Genomic DNA, 21,356 nt, shown 5'->3' on the forward strand with positions numbered 1-21,356 from the left:
GGTATGGTGGGTATGGGGCAAAGGACAGGGGAATAAAAGTAAAGCAAATCCATGCTTTGCTTCCAAAGGTGGAGCAAACAGTACAGCAAGTTCCAAGAGGGCAAGGCCAGTGACGTGTTCAGAAAGCTCAGGGCATATTTAGCACCAAGCCCTTTAGTCCATGTAGCAGCCCATGACTGGGGTTAAAATTCCCCATTCCCAAAGTTGAAATTGCAGCTTGGAAGATCAGTTATCTAATGCATTCTATATTAAGGGCCTCTGAAGCCAACCTGCCTGCTTTGGGGCTCTCCTTTTTTAAAAGGCTCAGCATTAGTACTGGCTGACTGAGAACATGAGTAGCTCAGTGTGTCAGGTGCCTGCCTGGTGCACCTGGGGAGTCAGCAGTGATATGGTCTCTGCTGAAAGGATCTGAAAACAAAGTAAACCTGACACTTCTGTTCCTGCTGGGGGCAGGGGGAACACCGTGTTCTGCACCAGAAGAGCTGAACCAGATTGTGGAGCTGAAAGGCTGCCAGGCTCCCCTTCTCTGCAGGCTGAAGCAGAGAAAATGCTGTTATAGCTGAGTTATATTTGAAATGTAGGTCAGGCTGCCCATTTGCAGTGGAGGTGGGAGGCAGATTCAGTCACGCTTTTGGCTCTGCTTGTGATACCTCCTTGGGCTGTCTGGGACTGGAGAAGGCTCTTTGTGTCTGACACTTGCTGGTGTTGATGAAAACCCCAAGATACCAAGAGAGATACGCACACATTGTTTTAAGGATGTGGGTTTGCTCTTCTACTTCAGATTTTGTTGAGCTCATTTTTTCTGTCAGTTCTGCATTGGATTGCATTTGTTGGCTTCATTACCTGTAAAGCCACAGGGCAAAGGCTTCCAGCAATGATGTGATCACAACAGCAGTCAGTTTAATTGAGCATCCTACCTGGGTGAGGTGACAGAAGTTTGGGGCCTTGCCAGCTGCCACCACTTCAGATGCTGGTCTGAAGAGAAGTGTCCTAAGGAAGTATCAGCTGATCTTGGAATAGCACTCAGCTTCTCTGGCTAAAATGAGTCATTTGGCTTAAGTTGTTGTTTCTGCTGAGCACAGTGATCTGTTTGCATGTCACAAAACCTTTACAGCAGATTTCAAGACCCTTTTGTGCTCTGTGGAGTTGGCCAGAATGCAGACCTGGCAGGTTTTCTGGTTTCTGCTCATCTTTCAGGACGCTGAAGTCTCACTGCTTAGGTGCCCTTGTTTATCTTGAGCAGCGCTGTTGTGTTCGGATGGGTGGTTCTTCTGTCTTTTGTGAAAGTTTCTTTAGGTGCAGACAAGGCATACTGGAGGTTGGGGTTTCGTTTCTTTTACAGTGCTCTAAAAACACAATACAGAGATGCTACAGAAGACTTGTGATGGCAAATGAGGCCATAAATGCCAGCACAGTTAACAGAAGCTGACTGTAGGCAGAGGAAGGACTGCCTGTGGGTTAGAGATAAGAGGCTGAGACCTGCAAGATCTCAGCAGCTTCCTGCTCTGCCACAAACTTCTTGTATGACCTGGTAATTACTTAATCTCCAGGTTCCTCCTCTGCTTTTAAAGAAAATTGAGGAAGATGGAGATAACACTTCCTCACCATACTGGATTGTCTAGGTAGCAAGGTGGTGGGAGGGAGAGATTCATGTTCCAGGTAGTCAAAGCTTCCTGAGCAGCCCAGTGCCTGAGCCAGTGAAGGAAAGAAAGCAGCTCTCAGATCTTGAGCATGGGGGTTTCCTGGTAAATTCATGTCAGAAACATCCTTACCCCGTTTGAGAGAAGTGAGCCAGTGAATCTTTGAAGACCAGGTTACCCACTTCTCAACAGAGTACAAACAATGAAGTTGGCATCTGACCCAGGCAGCAATTCACTTTGCAGACCCACAGGCATTCAGTTTTTCCACAAATGCTAACTTCCCAGAACTGGTTGCAGTGACTTAAGCAATGCAGCTTCCCAGAAATGGGATAATCCCCTTTGATCTGTAACAGCAGAGGAAAAACTACTCTGAAATGACCACAGCATTTGGTGTGAGCACTTCCCTTGCCAGCTGGGCAGGAGTTGCAGATAAAAGGTTGTCCTTGCTGTCTCCTCAAAGAACTTCACCCAAGGCTCACCGCACTGAACTGGGAGGGGATGGAGGCTGGGATGTAGGTTGGGAGACACTTCATTGGCAGTTTTTTTGGTGTAGGAGGTTTTCACTCTCATGAAATCCACACTGGCATTGCCGTAGTGGGAACAAGAGCTGGGCTTATGGTGCAGATGGTCTCTCCCCCTTCCTGGCTGACTTCTGAAAGAATCCCACAGAGCTGGGATGCTCCTTGGGAAGGGAGCTTGTAATTTTAGAGAAAGCTTCACCAGCTTCTCCAGGGAGCTGTCTAGAAATTTCTAGCCTGGGACTGTTGTTTGCTGCTGTTACTTTGGAAGAGGAACCGGTGCAGGCTCCAGGCTGAGTTTGGCCCAAGGCAGAGGTGCAAGGTGGTCTGGGGATGAGGTGTTGTTTCTGTGAGCTGGAGTGGGTTGCTGGCACAGCTCAAGTGAGCAACTTTCCCTGTAACCCCCCCTTGGCATCCCTTCAACAGCAAGAGCACACGGACATCCTGCGCAGCCTGCGCTTCACGCTGGCCTTCGTGCACTACGTGATGGAGATCGCTGCTCTGAAGGGCAGCTCCAGTGACATGAGCAGCTCGGTGACATCTGAGTACCAGCTCCAGGAGAGCGTGGTGGCCGACCAGATCAGCCTCCTGAGCCGGGAGTGGAGGTAAGGACTGGCAGAGCTGCTCCTCTCCCAGGGCTTCTGTCACTGCCTCCCACCCCACACATCCTTGTGTCCCCACAGTCCTTGGGGACACGGAGCTGCTGTCACACTGATCTGTCTGCTTTCTTTGCAGCTATGCAGAGCAGCTCGTGCTGTACCTGAAAGTGGCAGAACTTCTGTCCTCAGGGCTGCAGATGGCCATAGAGCAGATCAAAGCTGGCAAGCTGTGCCTCTCCTCCACCGTCAAGCAAGGTGAGGGGCTGCTGCACTCATGGGGCAAAGGGCTCACCTGGAATGGAACTATTAAAAGTGACACAGAGGGTATGGATGGGGTGGGGAGTGAGTGTGAACTCCACCAGGGTGGTGGGGGCTCATTTTTGATTGTCCCCTTGTGCAGCTGGATCTTTATTCACACTGAGCACGTTCCTCTCTTCACATTGACCTTATGGCTCAGAGCTATTGTCATGCTCCTGTGAGACTCTTCAGCACTACTTGTAAGGGGGAATGTATCTTAGGTGGTTCCTTGTATATCTCTGTCTTAGGTGCTAATGTGTACTTGATGTAAGCTCAGCTTAATTACACAGTGTATGTCCTAGGAAGTGCTTACTCAGCAAATAGAGACTTGTCCTGGCAGTGATGATTTTTCACATGAAACAAAAACACAGGAAGTGAAGTACTGGTAATGCCAGAGTCACTTCTTTGCTGGCGTTACAGCTTTACATTTGCATCTGACTGGCTGTGGTGAGAGCTGGCTGTGAGTCAGTGATTAGAAAAAAATAATTTTTAAACTCCCATTGTAATATTACTGAGGGAGCTTTTGGAAGCACTTGAAATACTTGACCCACCAGCCACCTACCCCAAGAGCTTTGTCTTTGCAAGTATTTGTGCTGCCTTGGATGGGGTGTGAAAAAATGGAAGTTAAATAGGAATTGAACACATATGTTGTAGCAGGCAGTGTGGAGCAAAATACATCAGATTTAGCTACACATCTTTCACAAATTCAGGCTAACAGGAAAGTTGTCATAACCCAAATAAATCACTTCTTTTCAGAGCAGATTGCAGCTTCTAGATTTGTAGTGTTTGTTTCTCCTTCAGTGTGTGGGAGTTGGGCAAGGCTGGCTTGTCTTTGTTTCATGCAGCGTGGAGATTTTCAAATGTGTGTGTAGGAGTTAGTACCCGTCAGATGTTGGTGGGAGTTTGTGTTCAGTACTCTGTAGATCATGCCATGTAGCTAGGGAGACTCAGCCTGTGGCATCCCTTGCAGTTGTGGATTGCTATTTAATCACTCAGAGTCATATCTGATTCCTGATTCCCTGTTGCATAACCTTCCTGCTTCAGGAGAGGAGGTGGCCTTTCACAGGCATCTGTGTCCTTTCTTAGTGGGACAGCAGAGTCCCAGGAGAGATTCCCTTGCTTAGTCAGTGCTGCTGATCCACACTCCAAGAGCTCCCACGTGTGAGCCATGCACCCCTTCACAGCATGTCATCACCCATCAAGCAGCAGAAGCTCTGTATCTGCTGCTGGTGTGTGAGACATCCTGTACAGAGCAAACTGCTCCTGCCTTGTGACTGCTGAGGGAAACAAAAATAGACCCAGCCTCAGGTGAACCAGACTTGTGTAGGAGCTGCCATGTGCAGGCTTATAACTGGTGAAGGTGACAGGAAAGGGAAAAGACCCTCTTGGTGCAGGGCTTTCCTGCCAGTCTCTTTAACAGAACCCCGTTGTCTCCAGGTTAGTCCTTTGGGGTTCTGCACATGGGGATGGGGAGGCACATGGAGAGTTGTGAGTAAAAACCATTTCTTTCTAAAGTATTTCTTTCTTTTACTGTAGTTGTGAAGAAGCTAAATGAGCTTTACAAATCCAGTGTATCCTCCTGCCACTGCCTCAACATGAGACTGCAGAGGTTCTTCTTGGACAAACAGAAGCTCATGGATCGGATCAACAGCATCACTGCAGAGAAGCTCATCTTCAGCTACGCTGTGCAAATGGTAAAACCCTCACAGTGCCTGGGACTGGGGCTAGCACAGGGCAGTGTTGGGCATTTAATGGTTCCTGCTAGTGGCCTTAGCAGGTGCTTCTCCTCATGATGCTCCCCTCTGGAGGCCGGGCAAGGGGGGTGACTGTGCAGCTGAGGGACTGTGCTGGATTTGCTCTGGGAGTAAGCTCTTGGCCCTGGATTGCTGCCCTCAGGTGCAGTCTGCAGCCCTGGATGAGATGTTCCACCACAGAGAGGACTGTGCACAGAGGTACCACAAGGCTCTGCTGCTAATGGAGGGGCTCCTGAATATCATCACTGAACAGGGGGACATAGAAAACATCAGTAAATGTGAGTATTAGGTGACTTCTTGTTATTTCCCCAACTAGAACATGTGGGCTTTTTAGCTGCCTGGATCAGAAATTTCAGCTCCCAGCACCATTTTTTTTTTCCTTTGGCTACATCTTGGTGGACATTGCAGAGCTCTTTTGGCTTGTTACAGCACCTCGCAGCCTGGTCTCCTGCTTTTCCAGCAGAAATACTGTAAGAAATGCAGCTCCCTGTTCTGAGCCACATTTTGAGAGCTTCCCATGCAGAACAGTAGCCAGCACTTTGTTGGAACTCTAGATGTGTGAAAGAAGTCACTGAAGGAAGTGGTTTGGCAGCAGCAGGGGCCTGGGGTAGGTTTCCAGTCAGAACCATCCCTCTGCACAGAGCACTTGGGAACGTGAACCTGCAGTGGCTGCAGGGCAGAGATGGCTGCTCAGCACAGCAAGGGCTCCTTCCAGCACTTCTCTGAACCAGAACTGCTCACCTGCCTGGTTCCCCAGCCCCGAGCCTGGCTGGGAAGGCAGCAGACACAATTCAGCGAGTGCTTGCTGTAGCAGTGAAAGCTGAGCTCTGACCTGCATGCTGTCCTTGGGCCTCCTCTCCCAGGGAGTCTGCTGCTCCGAGCTGTCCCCTCTCCAGTGCTCTCCCTGTCCCCTGAGGGATGTTACTCTCCATCTGGAGGGAGAAGGATTGACTCACTGCTCTGAGCACACTTTCCCTTCCCTTATGGCTGGGGTTTAATCACCTCTGTCACCTCTCACTGCAGGTGGTGGGAAGAGGGGGTGGGGAATAACCATCATCTGTAGGAGCAGCTTGGCTTGGCCTGGGCTTTGCTCCACCACAGCCATCCCAGCCCACTTGCAGCAGCCCCAGCAGTGTCCCTGTGGCCACAGCTGGCAGACCTTGTGCCTGTCCTCTCTGCTGGCCACACTGCCTGCCTCAGGCCAGCATCCAGAGCACTGGACAGCTCTAGTATTCCATGGAGGCAGAGCCCTCGGATAGGTAAGGAGAGGATCTGGCTCCCAGGCTATCAGTCAGTTAATTATCACCAACTTTCACAGCTGACAGGAGGCTCACTGGAGGAGGAGAAAGGGAAATGGTCAGGTGGTGTGTGGTACTGGAGGGCTAAGTGAAGTTTCTGTTATACTGTTTCTTACCAAACCTAGATCCCATCTTTTGATCCAGAGGTACAGTTAATGCATGTAATAAATTTCTTTTCCCAGTTGTTATCCAGGTATTGCAAGTTCCAGCTTCCTGATTGAGCTAATCTCTGATAGGCAGTAGAATATTGTCTTTCATTTTAGATCTCAAATGTGTTTCATTTTAGATCTCAGGTCTATGATTACATATTTCTGAAAAGTAATATGATGAACCTAGAAATACAGCAAGTATTCCTGTGAGAGGCATGAATTCTACCAAACATTTGGCTTTTGAAAGATTCTTGGGCTTAGGTGATGAGAACCTGGTGCTGATGATGCTCGATGGGCTCTCCCAGTGTAAGCCATGGTAAATGGCACTGGAAACCCTGAACCATTCTGCCTGCTGGAAAAAGCTGCTCCAATAACTGGAAGTGAATAAATTCTTCCTCGAGGATGGTCTTTGTAAAATCTTGATACGTCTGTCAGCACTGCTGCCTCCCAGTTTTCACTGTCAGATTTCTGACTGTTCAACCCTCTGACCTGTCCCTTCCCAGCAGGGTGTTTCTGGTCAGGTCTTCACTGGCCCCATCAGTACCTGGTAATGATTCTCAAAGTTCTGCTTAGATTTGTTGAAATTCTATTGTATGTTTTCCCTTTTTTGTTCAGTCTCCAGTGGTGGTCTTTCCATTGGCAGGAAAATGAGAAGCTGATGGTTTGTGCTGTTTTTTTCCCCAGGTAAGCTGTGCATCGAGCGCAGGCTGTCGGCTCTGCTGTCGGGGTTCTGTGCCTGATTCCAGTGGTGTTGTCCTTCGCACACCTCACCCCAGCTGATCGCTTTATCCCCAGCAGCCCGTGCTGTGGTGGGAAACCACTCTGGCGGTAGGACACCTGCAGGATGGACTGCTCGCTGTTCTGTTTCTGGACGTTTTGGGAAGTTGTTCCACAGACTCAGATTCCTTTGTGGGGACGTGTGACTGCAGCAGGCACAAATATTTCCCTGCCCAAAGGCCTGGGTGAAGACATAGCTGATGTGGAAAGGTCTCCCTCGTTGTCAGAGGCGGTGAAGGATAGAAGTCTGCTTCTTCCCAGCACTTTGAAGGATGAGACTGCTGCCTATCCCTCTTGCTTAAGAGCAGGGTATTCCAGTGCTGTGTCCATTGCAGGCAATGGATGTGCTGAAACTGCTGGCTTCAGTTGATGCCCAAGTGTGTCATTCAGACATAAAGGCCAGTCTGTGTACTTTCCCCTTCCCAGCTGAGAGCCAGGCATCTTCAAGCTCCCTGGCAACTGGAAGCTCCCCTCCACTCTCTCCTTTGTCCTTTCTCCTTGTGTTTATGCCTTGGAGTGCTTGGAGAGGAGGGAGTTGGTGTTGTGAAGAGGGAGTTGGCGTTGTGAAGTAGCTCCCACCTCAACAGACTCGCTGAGTGAGGCACAGGATGTGCGGCTGCTGGGAAGCTTGGAAATCTCATGGCTGCTGTGTGGGCTCCCTGTCTGCCTGCCTGGATGGGCAAACAACGCAGGGAAAGGGGCTGTGCAGCAAACAGGAGGGCAACAGAAAGCGTCACACTCCTGTGTTCGTAAGAAGCCAAAATGAATCCGTTCCTCCCTTGGTCCCCCGGCTCAGTGGGATCAGTGTGAAAGACTCGTGGCTGTTGAGCTCTCCTGTCAGCACGTACCTACCCGGAGGAAGCACTAGCACTGTCCTGCTTTCAGCTGTTGGCTCAATAACCCCTTCCCTGGAGCCCCCCAAACTGAAAACACTAGCTTTGTGAATCAAAGGAGCACTTTACACACTATGGGAACTTTGAGAAGTTGACTTTGCATCACACAACAACCCAGGAACATCACGACTGTTAGGAATGCTGTTCTTTTTATTCCTTTCCTTGCTTCCTGGTTGTTTTATTGCACTACGTGTGTGCGTATATTAATATGTATTCCTAAGAGTGAATATATATTGATACTGATATGGTTTGTGTGTAACTGTACGTATTTAACTGTACTGTATCTCGTGAGTGTGAGGCAAAGAGCACTGCAGAGTCTGTGCTGTTCCTCCTCCACACCAGGCAAAGCTGACTTGCAGTCTGGCAGTACCAAGATTTGTTTTTTATTTAAATGTTCTTTTAAGGACAGTCATTACAAAGCTCCATGCTTTTTAAGAGCTGAGAACAGGCGTTAGGATCCCACACACTTGGAAACGCATTTTTAAAGAAGTGTTGTTTGCTGCTTTGTTTTTGTTTGTAGGGTTTTTGGGTTTTTTTTATAAAGAAATCCCATAGCGTTCAGTTTTATGTTCAGCATTTCTTTCAAGGAGACTCTGTAGCCAAATGCGACTGCGGGTGTGAGTGGCTGGAGTTCTGGATGAGGCTTTGGGTGCTGTGAGCATGAGTGTGAGAGGGGAGCTGCCTGCCTTCCATCTGTCTGTGAGAGCATGAGTGTGACGTTCCAGAGTCATGGCAGTATTCTGGTAGCGCTGGGCAGAAAAGCATCTTTGAAAGCAACTCGAAACCTCAGGCTTAGTTTTTGGGGATCTAAAAATATTTTGCACATGGTGGTTAAGTCCTCATTGCTTTTTTTTCCTCTCAAGTTTGGCACGTTCATTCTGATACTTCACAAGAATTTCAGGAGCAACTTCATGGGCTTTGGAGCTGGCACCACATTTGGCAACAATGGGTGTTTCTGTTCACAGAGCAGAAGTGCCAATAAAGAAATTTTAAAATGTTTCCAATTGCCCCAACCAGGGAAGCTTAAGTGTAGCTTTCACAAATGCTTCAGTATTTGGCTCACAGTTTGCTGCTTCTGTGGCCATTTGTGCTTGTGCCTGGGAAAAAAAGGAGAAAAAAAAAAAAAAAAAAAAAAAGAAGACAAAAACAACCAACCCCCCCAGCCTGTTGTGGACAGCAATGCCGAGACCCAGACTGCTTCTGAAAGGCTTTGGCCAGCTGTGCAAAGGGCTACGCTGCAGCACGGAAGCACCAAGCCAGGACTGACTCTGCAATACCAAGCCCTGCACCCCAGACCTCGGGCACAGCCCCGGGGCTCCTGCCCACGAGAGGCCCAGCCCGGACCCGCATCTGCTGCCCCAGTGAGCCGTGTGTGTGGCAAGCTCAGCACTAACCTTCCAGCTGTACTTCATTACTTGAATGTATCAAAATCGTCCACATTCAATGTATACAAGTATATATTGCTCCAAAAAAATGAAAAAAAATGTGGTTTACAGACCTACAACTGATATATATGTATGTGTTTGTGTATATACATGCAAGGCTGTGTGTGTGTGTATGTGTGTGCATGGGTAGAGATACACACACAAACACAAACGTGTATATATATGGTTTTTTTTCTCTTAATACTTGAAACTTAGCCACTGTGCTTGAATTAAAAAAAAAAAAAGAAAAGAAAAAAAAAAACAACAAAAAAAAACAACAAAAAATCCACCCAAAATAACCCCAAAAGTAGGGGAGGAAAAAAAAAAAAAACTAAAGGTGATTTATTTTGCCATCACTTTGGTGACTTTCTTTTTTATCTAACTGCATGTAGCGTGAAACCAACTTTTTTGGTGAAAAATATTTATTGCTTTGTAGACAATAAGGTATGCAAAAAAAGAAAAAAAAAAAGAAAGCACCCCAAAAACCAACCCCCAAGCGTTGCTGAAGTTGCTAGTGTAGTCCACCTGCTATTGTCATGGCTTTGTTGCTGTTGCAGCGTTTGTGTCTGGCGTCTTTAATAGATTTCAAGAAACCTCAGTCTAATTACACGTACCTTCAGGTTTGTGAGAGTGTATGATGATGTTCTTTATAAGGTAATGCTTGATACTTTGTCAACATTTTTTATTTGTGTTTTGTGTGACTTTTTTTTTTTTTTGGCTTTAAATTGTACAACACCGATTTAAGACAATAAAATTGATTTGAAATTGTTAGTGGCCTGTTAGTGGTCCTTTATGATCCCAGTTCATGTGGCATCTGAGCAAGGCCTTTATAATGCATGTTGTTCTACCAGCCTCAACTTTTGGGCAAAAAAAGGGCTGTTTTCTGCCCCCTTACACAGCAGGTGAAGCTTGGGGCAGAAAAGCTATCTTTCCTGAATTCACATGAAGCCTGTGAATTTGGGAAAGTTGAAACCAGCTGGGTGGCAGCTGTAGTTCCTGGTTTCTCTGCCCATATTACCTGTCCTCTCCTCCTGCAGTGGTTAGGAACTGTCACAAGTTGATAGCAGACCCCTCCCCAGCCAGTTGGATGCTTAAATTCCATTCATATTTCAGTATTTGTAGGATTACATTGTCAGAACCAGCAAGCTTGCTGCTGAACAAAAAAGGGACTTGAAGTGTGATATCATGATAACATTTGGGTATTTTTAATTAAGATTAAATATTTTCCTGCTGTGTTTGTATGCAATGCAGTTTCGTTTTTTGAACAGAGCAGGCACATAGCTTAGAATTCTCTTGCCCAAATAGCTTTGCAAAAAGTCACTGAAAATGGCAAAAGGGACAGTGAGGATACTGAGAGTGTTGGTACTGACTTCAGGTGCAGGACAGGTCCCTGTTCTGTCTGGATTAGAACACTCTAGGAGGAAAAGCTAAGCCCTGCATCTGGGATGTGGGAGAGGTGCTGAATTAATTATTCCAGTCCTTCCATTCCTGTATAAATTTCAGCCACACAGCTGTAAACTTTCAGAAGCCAAATACCATAATTCCACCAAACATTTCCCAAAACTCCATTTGCTAAACTCTGTGAGTTATTGTTGCCCATGAGCATCACTGGGGAAAGTCCTGCCCACCAGGCCCTGTGTGATGCAGCATCACCCCACAGTTACTGCACAGTGTTGTGGTTTTGTAAGAAAAAAAAGTCTTATTTCAAAATCATAATTTTCTGATAACTGGAATTGGTTTGGTTTTTTTTTTTTTTTCCCTTGCTCTGCCCTGTTTATAACCTCTCTTTCCAGCCCCTGCCTTTCCCACCCCAGGGAATTGCTCTGTGAGAACAGTCCTGCCTAGAAACGCTGGGCTCTTGTTGATGCTGGCTCACATGCAGGGACAGTCGATCCTTTCTCCCTGCAGAGCTGCAGCACCATCAGTGCTGGGGACAACTCTGAGAAACTGCACTTCTGTGTGCTGAAAACATGGCACAACCTGGGCAAGGCCCCACGGCAGCCCTTGGAAAGCTGGTCAGAGCTGAGTAATTACAAATGCTGCTGTTTCTTTTTTCTGCTCAGCACACTTGGGTCTTTGTTTTTTGAGGATTTGCGGGGATTTTTTTGGATTTTTTAAACATTTTTTTCCCTTTTGTAGAAAACCCTTGTGTATGTTTGCTCCCTGCAGCATGGGATAGTAGTACATAATACATACATCTAAAAGTTTCTGATGCTGAGGGTAAGGGAGGGGGGTTTCTTTTGAAGCTGCCCATTAAGAATTTCAAAGGTTCAGGTGAAAAGACTGTAACCAAATGAAAGATGGACCACTGTGTGTCACATGCCTGTGTAGATAGAGAACTCCCTGCTGAATCCTTTCACAGGCAGCAGAGCAGAGGGGAAAAGTGCTAGCTGGGAAAACTTCAACAACAGAAATACACACTCTCTTCTAAAAAGCACTGAACCATGGGACCTGGACAGTTCAAAAGCACCAGTGGAAATTGCACAACTTTCTAGATGTTGACTGGGACGTCATGCTGCTGTTGATTCTAGGAGAAAACAAACCCAAGCAATTCTTCCAGGGCATTTGGCTTTGTTCCTGCATTTTATATTTAGTTGTTGGTAAGTACGTCAGCAAAAACACACTCATTCAACTCTGAAAGATCAGAGGTGACAGTGACATCAAGGAAGCAGAAACGGGTGGGTGGGTGTTGAACCAAGGCCATACAAAGATCAATTATTCCGCTTCCAGCTCTTTTAAAGCTTTATTTCATGAGGAGTTAACTCCTTCACAGCACGTTTGAGCTCTCTGGTGTTTAACTTGATGTTGGCTTCTCTGCAGTGGCCCACTGTGCCTGGTCACCTCACAGTCCAGGAGGGGAGGGGTTGTGTGCAGGGAGACAATACCCTGGCATAGCTCTGCAGGGCAGGAGCTAATGCTCTCCAGAGAAATGCTAGCACTTGGATTTATTTAGATTTATTTCCATAAATGTAGCACTAAGCATGGGTGCCATTCCCTGGGTGAGGAATGGCACGTAGTGCCGGGATGCAAACTTCCCTGGGACATTTCTTTCTAAAAACAGCCTTTTTAGGGACAATAGAGTCAGAACCACCCCCTCTCCTGGGAGATGAAACCTGGCAAGGGATTTGAACGCTTTTACAAGACATGTTAAATAGTGTATTTCTAAGAAGGGGCTGAAGCATATGTCAAACAGAGGTTTCCTCTTACCATGGACAGAGGGTAACCGAGTTCTCAAGTGTGCACAATTTTTCTTCATGTTTCCAGCTAATGCCCAATATACAGCTGCTGGGGAGGAGCAGCTTAAGGCGCTCTTTGTTTGAGTTTTGCATGTCACCAGTTCCCAGCATGGATGTAAATGGCTTTTAACTACAACATTTGGTATCTCCTGAACTTCTAGTGCTGTGCAGCAAAGCCCTTAAACTCACTCAACATCAGTTTAGCAGGTTTTTCCTTCCATTTAACAGAAAACAATTGGAAGGAAGCATCTTTCATAACACAAGGTTTCCTTGGAGCCTTTTTTATGGATTTAAAAGAAATTTTATTTCTTTGTGATTTGAAAGCAAATCCTCTTGAAATAAGTACCTCCTATTTCAAAGCAGGCCTTGGGGAGGAAGATGAGAAAGTCGCTTGGGTGACATTGCCACAGCAGAGCAGGAACAGGCTGCTCAGGGAGGGGACAGCCAGCTGCAGTGGGGCCATGGGCTGCTCAGGGAGGGGACAGCCAGCTGCAGTGGGGCCATGGGCTGCTCAGGGAGGGGACAGCCAGCTGCAGTGGGGCCATGGGCTGCTCAGGGAGGGGACAGCCAGCTGCAGTGGGGCCATGGGTCCTGCCCTGCCAGGCGGAGGGGACAGCCCGCAGTGTCCCCGGGCTGGGAGGAGTGGGAGGAGTGCCAGAGGTGGCTGCCTGGCAGGGGACAGCTGTGTGGCCAGGGCTGTGGCTGTTCCCAGGGCACGGCGGGGAGGTGGCGGTGCGCGTTGCCAGAGCCCCATCTGCAGGCGGCCGCCGCCCGGGCGCAACGTGGGGTGAGGAGCGGCGCTGACATTACTCGGAGAATTAAATGAACCGCCTCAAAAAGCATGCCAGCCCCCCGTTCTGCAGCCATTCTGCTGCCCGCTCACAAAGGCCAGGTGTCTGTGAGGCCCCAGGTGTCTGGCACCTGGAGAGCTCTGACGATGCTGATTTCAGTGCTGAGCCAACTCGGGACCTCCTGAGGGTCTGACTCTCCCCACTCTGGCGAGTCACTTCGATTTCCCCTTGCTTTTGGTAGCAAGATAAAATAGATAAATTATACATAGGTGTCTCAAGATAAAATAGGTAAGTAAAAAAAGAGGAAAAGGTAGTGTGTGCTGTGGCAGGTTAAGAGCACGGCTTGTGCTGCCTGTTTTGAAGCTTCTTGGCTGCTCTTAGAAGGGGAAGGAGCTGGGATACCAAAGCTTTTTCCCTTATGGGATATCCATGCAAGTCTTTCTCCTATCCCATCACTGTTTTCCATATTGACTGGTGCCTTCTTCCTTCTCTCACTTTAGCCAAATTGAGCCAAATGAGCCCTCAGAAATCAGGGCAGGGAAGGAGGAGGAAGGGATGTGGTAGACAGACAATTGCATAAGCTCCACTTCCTAAGGAAATGAGGCAAAAAGAGATTCAGACACTCTGGTTGCAGTGATAGAGAAATTTGTATTCCTGTTTCCCTTGGCAGCAGCACTGCACTATGGCAGGCCATCTTTTATCACTTCTCTAAGCAAAGTGCAGCTGGGACCCTGTGATAAATCTTCCCTTGGCTCAATCCCACTCCTGAAATAACTTAGAAGTGTCAGTCCGGAAAAGGACGTGCTGCATTTCTTCCCCTTATTAACTGAAATAACAGGTCTGTGACAATCTGGCCCGCTTAGAAGTGTCAACCTTTTCATGTTCCATCTGGATGTATAAACGGAGCTCTCCTACAACAATCTCACAACGTGCCAGGGAACTCACGTCTCCACTGGGTCCTCCCCAGTCCTACAGAGCACTGGAGCAAAAAACTGTTCCAGGTGCATTTGGCTTTTTGGGAGGTACATGCTGTGGCCTGGTAAGGGCCTCTGTTGAGCTCGGCTTCCCCATGAAGGGCATGACTGCAGATAAAACTTCCTGCACGAAACATGAGCACAAGGATTGCCTGAGCGAGCTGCCTGGAGGAAAAGCTGAGGGGAAGTGGAGCCAGAGGTGCCCATGCTTGACACCGGCACAAAGAGAAGGTGTGTGGAAAGGGGGACCGATGTGACATCGCTCTGGGAAGGGAACCGTGAGCTGTGTGCCTCGTGGACTATTCCTTCCCCTTGTCCTCGCCTCACTGGGACTGCAGCGCTGTCAGCGCCGGTTTCCCCGTGGATAAGGAAAAATGGGCTGCTTTACTTGCACAGCCACCACGTACCGCCGGAATGTTAGCTTGCCTTTTTCCCTGCTTTTCCGCGATTTAACGAAATGACAGTTTTGGGGTGTGTTGGAACCCGTGTGGAGGAGTTGGGGCTGAGCGGGGCAATACCCCCACCCCGGTCACCGCCAGCACCGGAGCACGGCGGGCTCTCCAGGCTGGGAACCCCGGAGCAGAGCTGGCTCTACACGCCATCCCTTTTCCCACTCAGAGGGAGCTCCGGGAAGGGCTCGGTTTGCTGTACGGACGGCGCTCCCCTCAGCCCGCCCCGCTGCCCTCACGGCGCCCGCTGCCTCCGCCCTCCCCGCCGTGTCCCCGCGCGGCCGCCGTACCGCGCGCGTGTGCGTCCCGCGCGGCGCCGTCGCTGCGCAGCGCCCGCGTAAGTGGCGGCGGCGGCGGGCGCGGGGCTGAGGGCGGCGGGCGCGGCCGCTCCCGCCCGGCGGCTCCGGGGGCGATGCTGCGGTGGGGGCTCCGGGTCGTGAGCTGCGGCTCCTCCGCCCCGGGCAGCGCGGCGTGCGCCGGGCCGTGGCGGCGGCGGCAGCGCAGCGTAGGTACTGCCGGGCCCTGCCCTGCCCCGCTCTGGGAACGGGTCAGGCCGGGCGGGGCCATCGCCGCTCGCCCTGCCGGCCTTCCCAGCCGGCCCGCCGGGTGTCCCGGCAGCGCAGGCCCTGGCTGCCTCCTCCAGGGAATGGTGAATGGCCTGGGGTGGAACAGGGGTGCTCGCTGCCTCCGACTTGTTCATGTGCTGTCGCCTTCTCCTCCCGGGGCGTGGAGCTGTCGCTTTCTGCCCGAGTTCGTGCCATTCATGCTCGTCCCATCTGCGCTTGTTTCCCCTGCAGGTTCTTACAATGGCTGAGGATTTGATAGCAGCGGTTGCCAGCCAGACAAAGAGACTCAACAGCAGCAGCGAAGTGGTTCAAAGGCTGGAAGAAAACGGGCATCAGAATAAAAAATTGAAGAGTGATGCGGATGAGGAAGATGCAGAGGATCAGAATAAGAAGTTGCCCAAAAGGAAGATTGTGCTGTTGATGGCATATTCAGGGAAAGGCTACCATGGCATGCAAGTATGTGGTTTGGCAAAGCATCATCTCCAGCTTGTTTTTTGTTTTGGAGTCTCTTAGGTTTAGTCAGAGTGCCTGGGTGGGGAAACAGTTGAGCATTTGCAGTGTGAAAACCCAGGGCAGGAACAGTGTGTGAATGGGTTCAAATGGATCGGTAGTAACTTCATTTTAGAAGGTCAGTGGTGCATCTCTGATAATTCTAGGGACGTTGCTTTGTCATAGCACCAGACCTGCCTGTGCAGGGTGGTCTGAAGCACAGAGCTGGCAGCGAGAGGGTGATCCTGCTCCATCTGCTGCTCCTCTCCGTGTACTGCAAGTTCCATACACTTAAAAAAACACTTCAGAAGCTCCAGAGCATACCTGACAATCTTGCACACAGGGAAGGGAGCCTTTCATGCTTATACAACAAAGGAGGCTTTTTCACCAGCAGTAAACCTCATGCTTACAGGCACATCAGGTGAACTGAGCAAAATAACCCAATCTAATTTCTGGAAGAAAAATTTGCAGAGGCTGGTTTTGGAGCAGCAGCTGTTGACTTGCAGGCACTGGGACAGTATTGGTGCTGTTTCATGCAGTTGAAGGAATCATCAAGAACCTCCAGAAGTGTTGCACAGTGAAATTAGAAATGAGCCCTTATTTGCTGTAACAGTAACAGCTAACTCAGAATGATGTTTTATTAACACTGGTAAAATATAGTAAGGTTTGTTAGAGAATGGCTGCAAAGGGAAGACTTTTAGAGAATTTCACAACAATGTTTGATTAAAAAAATTTCCCTCTTCATTTATCCGCTTATTGTTCTATTTCTTATTTTTACTTCATATGGCCTCTTAGAGAAACGTGGGATCTTCACAGTTCAAGACAATTGAGGATGACCTAGTCTCTGCCCTTGTCCAGTCAGGATGCATCCCAGAGAACCACGGGGAAGATATGAAGAAGATGTCTTTCCAGCGCTGTGCTCGAACAGATAAGGTAGGTTGGGCAGGGCTGTGCTCTCCTGAACTCTGGGGTTTGCACACCTCTGCTGCTAAAGCATTGTCCAGGGGGAGATCCAGCAGCGAGCGAATGGTCCTTGAGACTTCTCCTTTTGTCCACTATTAAATTAAAGCACAAGCAAATAGACTTGTTATTCAGTTATTTCAGTTCTGCAAGTGTTATCCTAGAGCTTCCAAAGTTCATAATTATGTGGGGTTTTTGTTTTTTTGGTTTTTACAGGGTGTGTCTGCAGCTGGACAGATTGTGTCACTGAAGGTCTGGCTAATAGATGACATCTTAGAAAAGATCAATAATCATCTTCCTTCTCACATCAGAATTCTGGGTAAGAGCACTGAAATAGGCAGAAAAAATGTTTTCAAGGAAGGCTTTCTCTTGCAGAAGGTCTCTATAATTTTACTTGAAAGGGGTTTAGTTTTAACGTGCTTCTATTAGCTTGAAATTGGGGTTCTTTTGAACAAATCTATTTTTTGTTTATATTTTGTTGAAAAAAATATCCTTGTTGGTAGGAGTGAGATCACAATCAATCTGTAACCTCCTGATTCAAAAAACTAATGTCACTTTTAAATCCAGGCCTGAAGAGAGTCACTGGGGGGTTCAACTCCAAGAACAAATGTGATGCCAGAACCTACTCTTACATGCTGCCAACATTTGCCTTTGCCCATAAGGACCATGATGTGCAGGAGGAGCTCTATCGGCTGGACAGGGAGACCCTTGAAAGGGTGAATCAGCTGCTGGCCTGCTACAAAGGGACACACAACTTCCACAACTTCACTTCACAGAAGGGCCCCAGGGACCCCAGTGCCAAGAGGTACATCATGGAGATGTTCTGTGGAGAGCCCTTCGTCAGGGAAAACGTGGAATTTGCAGTGATCCAAGTGAAAGGTCAGAGTTTCATGATGCACCAGATCAGGAAGATGATTGGGCTGGTGATAGCAATTGTGAAAGGTTATGCTGCTGAGTCCATCATGGAACGCAGCTGGGGAGAGGAGAAGGTTGACGTCCCCAAAGCCCCAGGACTTGGGCTGGTTTTGGAGAAAGTACACTTTGAAAAATACAACAGGCGTTTTGGGAATGATGGGCTGCATGAGCCACTGGAGTGGACAGAGGAGGAGGAGAAGATTGCTGTTTTCAAAGAGCAGTACATCTATCCTACCATTATCAACACAGAAAGGGAGGAGAAATCCATGGCAAACTGGCTAAAAACCCTCCCCATTCATGACTTCAACTCGTCTGCTGTTGAGATGCAAACTAACAACAAAAATTCAAAGGTAATGACTGAAGCCATTATTTTACAAATGGAAGCTGTCAAGTTGAAACATCTCTTCCCTTTGTTCCATTTTTGTTTTCCATGAAATGCCGTGGAAATGACAGTCATCTGGAGTATGAAATGTGTATAATCTTTTCTGTCTTTGTGCACTTGATGATAGTGGAATGAACTGTACAAAGCATTGTTTTTGCAGGGTTTTAAAGGGAGGAGTTGAGGAGGGAGGAAGGAAAGCTTTAAGCACAAGCAGTTTGCATAATCATAAACTGGCAACAGAAATTATGGACACATTGCCAGTCTTTGCTGTTGTGAAACTGTTTGGGAGTCTAGGTTTCAGGCTGACAATTTTGCTTTAAATACCTGCTGGCTTTTTGTATTCTCTGATTTTGGGCTAATTCTCTTTTTGTTACCAGATAAGGTTTGGGATCAGGGAGATTTAAGACCAGCTCTTTTAAATTAATCTGCCAGGAGCCAAAATAGGCCATCAGAACAACTTCTGGGTAACTGGGATATTGTGAAATTTGATTTGTGCCAACAGGAACTCCTGTAAGCAGTGAGGTGCAATAGAAACAAAGGAGTAAAATACATTTTTGCCAAAAAGGAAATTTCAGAGGCTGGCAAGTCCTTGAAGGATGAATGATGGGCAGGGCTAAAACTTCTGTGTAGTGCAACTCAGAAGAAAATAATGGCTTTTTTTTTTCATTTAACAGAATCCTTAAAATTAGCTTTATTTTGTGTAGCAAACGGAGAATGTTGGAGATGGAGAAAAATTATATCTCTGCCATTTAATGCGTGATATAAAGCTTAGAGCCTTGTTGAATAGCACAAGCAAGATACCATAAGTTTCTCAGGGTTATTTTTGTACTTGTGGTAATTTTTTCTGAATTCTGGCTCTGTGAGAGGGGTGTTTGTGACAGGAGAGCACAGCAAAAGCCACCTTAGTTTGTTGAAATGGGACCCAAAGAGACCGTGTGGCTCAGAGTCCTTTACCTGGTGGTGTTGGCAGCACCTGGTGCTGCCAGGTTCCCAGTCCCTGACATATTCCTGGAAGGAGGGAAGTTCTTCTCCCTGCAGATAGACCCAACCAAGTTTGGGTTTGGCATCACAGTTAGCACAAGCTGTCTGGGAAGGATAAATAAGGCATGATATGACAGACTCTGCTGAGATTTTGCAGGCTGTTTGCACTTCAGTGAGCTGTGCTTGCTGGTATGAAGTCAACTGTGTGAATGTCTTGGAATTTGTTTTGTAGTAGGATATTGAATGGCCTGTGTTAAATTTGTGGGACTAGGTGTTTTCAGCAAGAGGTGGTGAGGGAAAAAAAAAAGGGTAACTACAGACAGATACATACTATAGATATATACTAAGCTAGCTTCTCTTTATAAAAATACTTTGATATCAATTGTATCAGTTAAAATACTTGTTTCAAAAAAATACATAAACCCCCCCCAAATTAATTGTACCATATTGCCTTACTCCTGAAGGAGTAGCTCCCAGAGAAGAACTCTGACTTCAGTCCCCTTGTAAGTTTCTAACATTTATAGTTTTTCCTTAGTACTACTTTGTGCAACTGACTTCACTTTTAAACAAAGTTAAATGAGCCCTGGCTTATCTGCAGTGTAGGTTGGACATAAATTCTCTGCAGCAGACAAAATTCTTGAATCTGGCTTTAGACAATGTAACAAGCTTAACTTTTGAGGGACTTGCATAAAAAAGCACTTAACTTGTCTCACTTGTATTTATCTTAAACATCAGCATTTCATGTTACTATCCCACTTTTAAGTTTCCCAAGTACTGCAGGTTGTAGTTACGGAGTTGTAAATGTGAGAAGAAATTTCCTCTCTGGTAATTGTAACCCCAAGTACGTTTTTTGTTACAAGAAGCATCTTTACCCCCACAGGTGTTTATTATAGTAGATGGGTCTAACCCATGAAGTTGGGATCCAGGACTATTTTCTTGTGGAGAAGTTAGAAGTCAGTATCTGTGATTCAGGTCAGTCTGTGGATGTGAATGCAGCACTGACAAAGCATTTTGTGTTTTGCTTTGCAGAAGAGCGACGATCTCGAAGGCAGCGATGGTTGTGGTGATGACTCTGACTGAGCCAGCAGCTGGCTGGATGTGGGACCCTTGCTGCTTGCAGTTCCCCTTGTCTACAAAAAAGTGGCCTTTCCAAATCCAGGAATCCAGTGAAACAGGAGTTTGTGTGCTTGGAGAATGAGAACTGGATGCCCAGGAGAAGCTGGGTGGGGAAGACAGCGCAGCAGAAAAACCAGAAGTTTCCTATACCACTGACTGATTCACCTGACTGATATACTTGAAAACAGTGTAGTGGGAAAGCAGCTTTCTAAAAAAAATCTTGAAATGCAGGATATCTTAATTGCTATTTGAATAATGTTTTTATTATGTTTACTTGGAAAATAGTATTTTAAATATGTATAATCTCTACGTAAAGATGGGGCAAATAATTTTAATACACTCCTTTTTATTATGAAGTTATGACTTCATGAGCTTTTGATTTTTTAAAAATAATTTACCTTTACTCAAACTGAATTTTTAAGCTTTTATTGTTCATGTCATCCATGGTTTTCCTATGGAATAGCATGCATGACCCTGAGATTAACTCAGTTAATTACAATGTGGTGCTAAAAATGGCAAGGTGATGGATTCAATCCCTTTATGGACCATTCACTTAAGTGTTGGACTTGGTGATCCTTGAGGGTCCCTACCAACTCAGAATGCTCTTTGATTTAGAAACTGTGGGTTAGGAACTCATTATCATGCAGAACTCTTTTGCTTTTGAAACAAATTTCTGTGTTTTCTAGAGCTTTGCAGGTCTAAAAGAAATGATTCCTTACTCAGTGAGAAGGCTTCAGTTTGGGATGTGGACTGAGCCATACATTCCAAGAGAAGACCTTTTCTTTGGGAGGTGCCACCCTCCCAGCATTGCCCTCGTGCTTGAGCAGGTTAAAGGATATAAAAGCCCAGCTCCAGGTGTAGTTGGGCCTTTTCTGGCTGAGGTGTAACCCCAAAATCCTCTTGAGCCATCTGCAGGATCCAGAGTTGAATTGATCTGGCATGTGTGAAAGAAATGGTGCTGAATTCTCTGGGCTTTAATCAGGGTTTGTGAACTCTTCAATCCCATCGAGCTCCTCAGAACAGGGAATGTCTGCAGTGATATGGGAGGCAATGTCTGAGCACTGCCATCCTCTGGGAACCAATTTTAATTTTCTGTGTTTTCAGAAATTGCATACTCTGGAGTTCATGCTCCTTTTTCCCATCTGTGG

General features: G+C 47.2%; 2 protein-coding genes across 7 annotated transcripts in view; both read left to right on the top strand.

Annotated features, from left to right (window-relative positions):
- ULK1 (unc-51 like autophagy activating kinase 1) overlaps window positions 1–10,120 on the top strand; it is a 77,141-nt gene extending 67,021 nt beyond the window's left edge. For all 4 annotated transcript variants that reach the window (XM_053993670.1, XM_053993669.1, XM_053993672.1 and 1 more), the window contains 5 exons: window positions 2,585–2,763; window positions 2,894–3,012; window positions 4,591–4,748; window positions 4,951–5,086; window positions 6,940–10,120. In XM_053993670.1, coding sequence (XP_053849645.1) covers window positions 2,585–2,763; window positions 2,894–3,012; window positions 4,591–4,748; window positions 4,951–5,086; window positions 6,940–6,995 — 648 coding nt within the window. In that variant the 3' untranslated portion in view covers window positions 6,996–10,120. The remainder of the gene's footprint in view (window positions 1–2,584; window positions 2,764–2,893; window positions 3,013–4,590; window positions 4,749–4,950; window positions 5,087–6,939) is intronic.
- A 4,992-nt stretch (window positions 10,121–15,112) lies between these two features.
- PUS1 (pseudouridine synthase 1) lies at window positions 15,113–20,564 on the top strand. Of its 3 annotated transcripts, none has more exons than XM_053994217.1 (6): window positions 15,113–15,136; window positions 15,597–15,821; window positions 16,650–16,787; window positions 17,031–17,133; window positions 17,382–18,079; window positions 20,122–20,564. In XM_053994217.1, the coding sequence occupies exons 2-6, from the start codon at window positions 15,606–15,608 to the stop codon at window positions 20,170–20,172; spliced, it is 1,206 nt and encodes a 401-aa protein (XP_053850192.1). In that variant the 5' UTR covers window positions 15,113–15,136; window positions 15,597–15,605; the 3' UTR covers window positions 20,173–20,564. The 3 variants fall into 3 exon arrangements, with proteins under 3 accessions (XP_053850192.1, XP_053850190.1, XP_053850191.1); XM_053994215.1 differs by lacking the exon at window positions 15,113–15,136 and adding an exon at window positions 15,201–15,304; XM_053994216.1 differs by lacking the exon at window positions 15,113–15,136 and adding an exon at window positions 15,224–15,308.
- Window positions 20,565–21,356: the final 792 nt, after the last annotated feature.

This window comes from Vidua macroura, chromosome 18 (genome assembly GCF_024509145.1).
Source record: "Vidua macroura isolate BioBank_ID:100142 chromosome 18, ASM2450914v1, whole genome shotgun sequence".
NCBI classification, from domain to species: domain Eukaryota; kingdom Metazoa; phylum Chordata; class Aves; order Passeriformes; family Viduidae; genus Vidua; species Vidua macroura.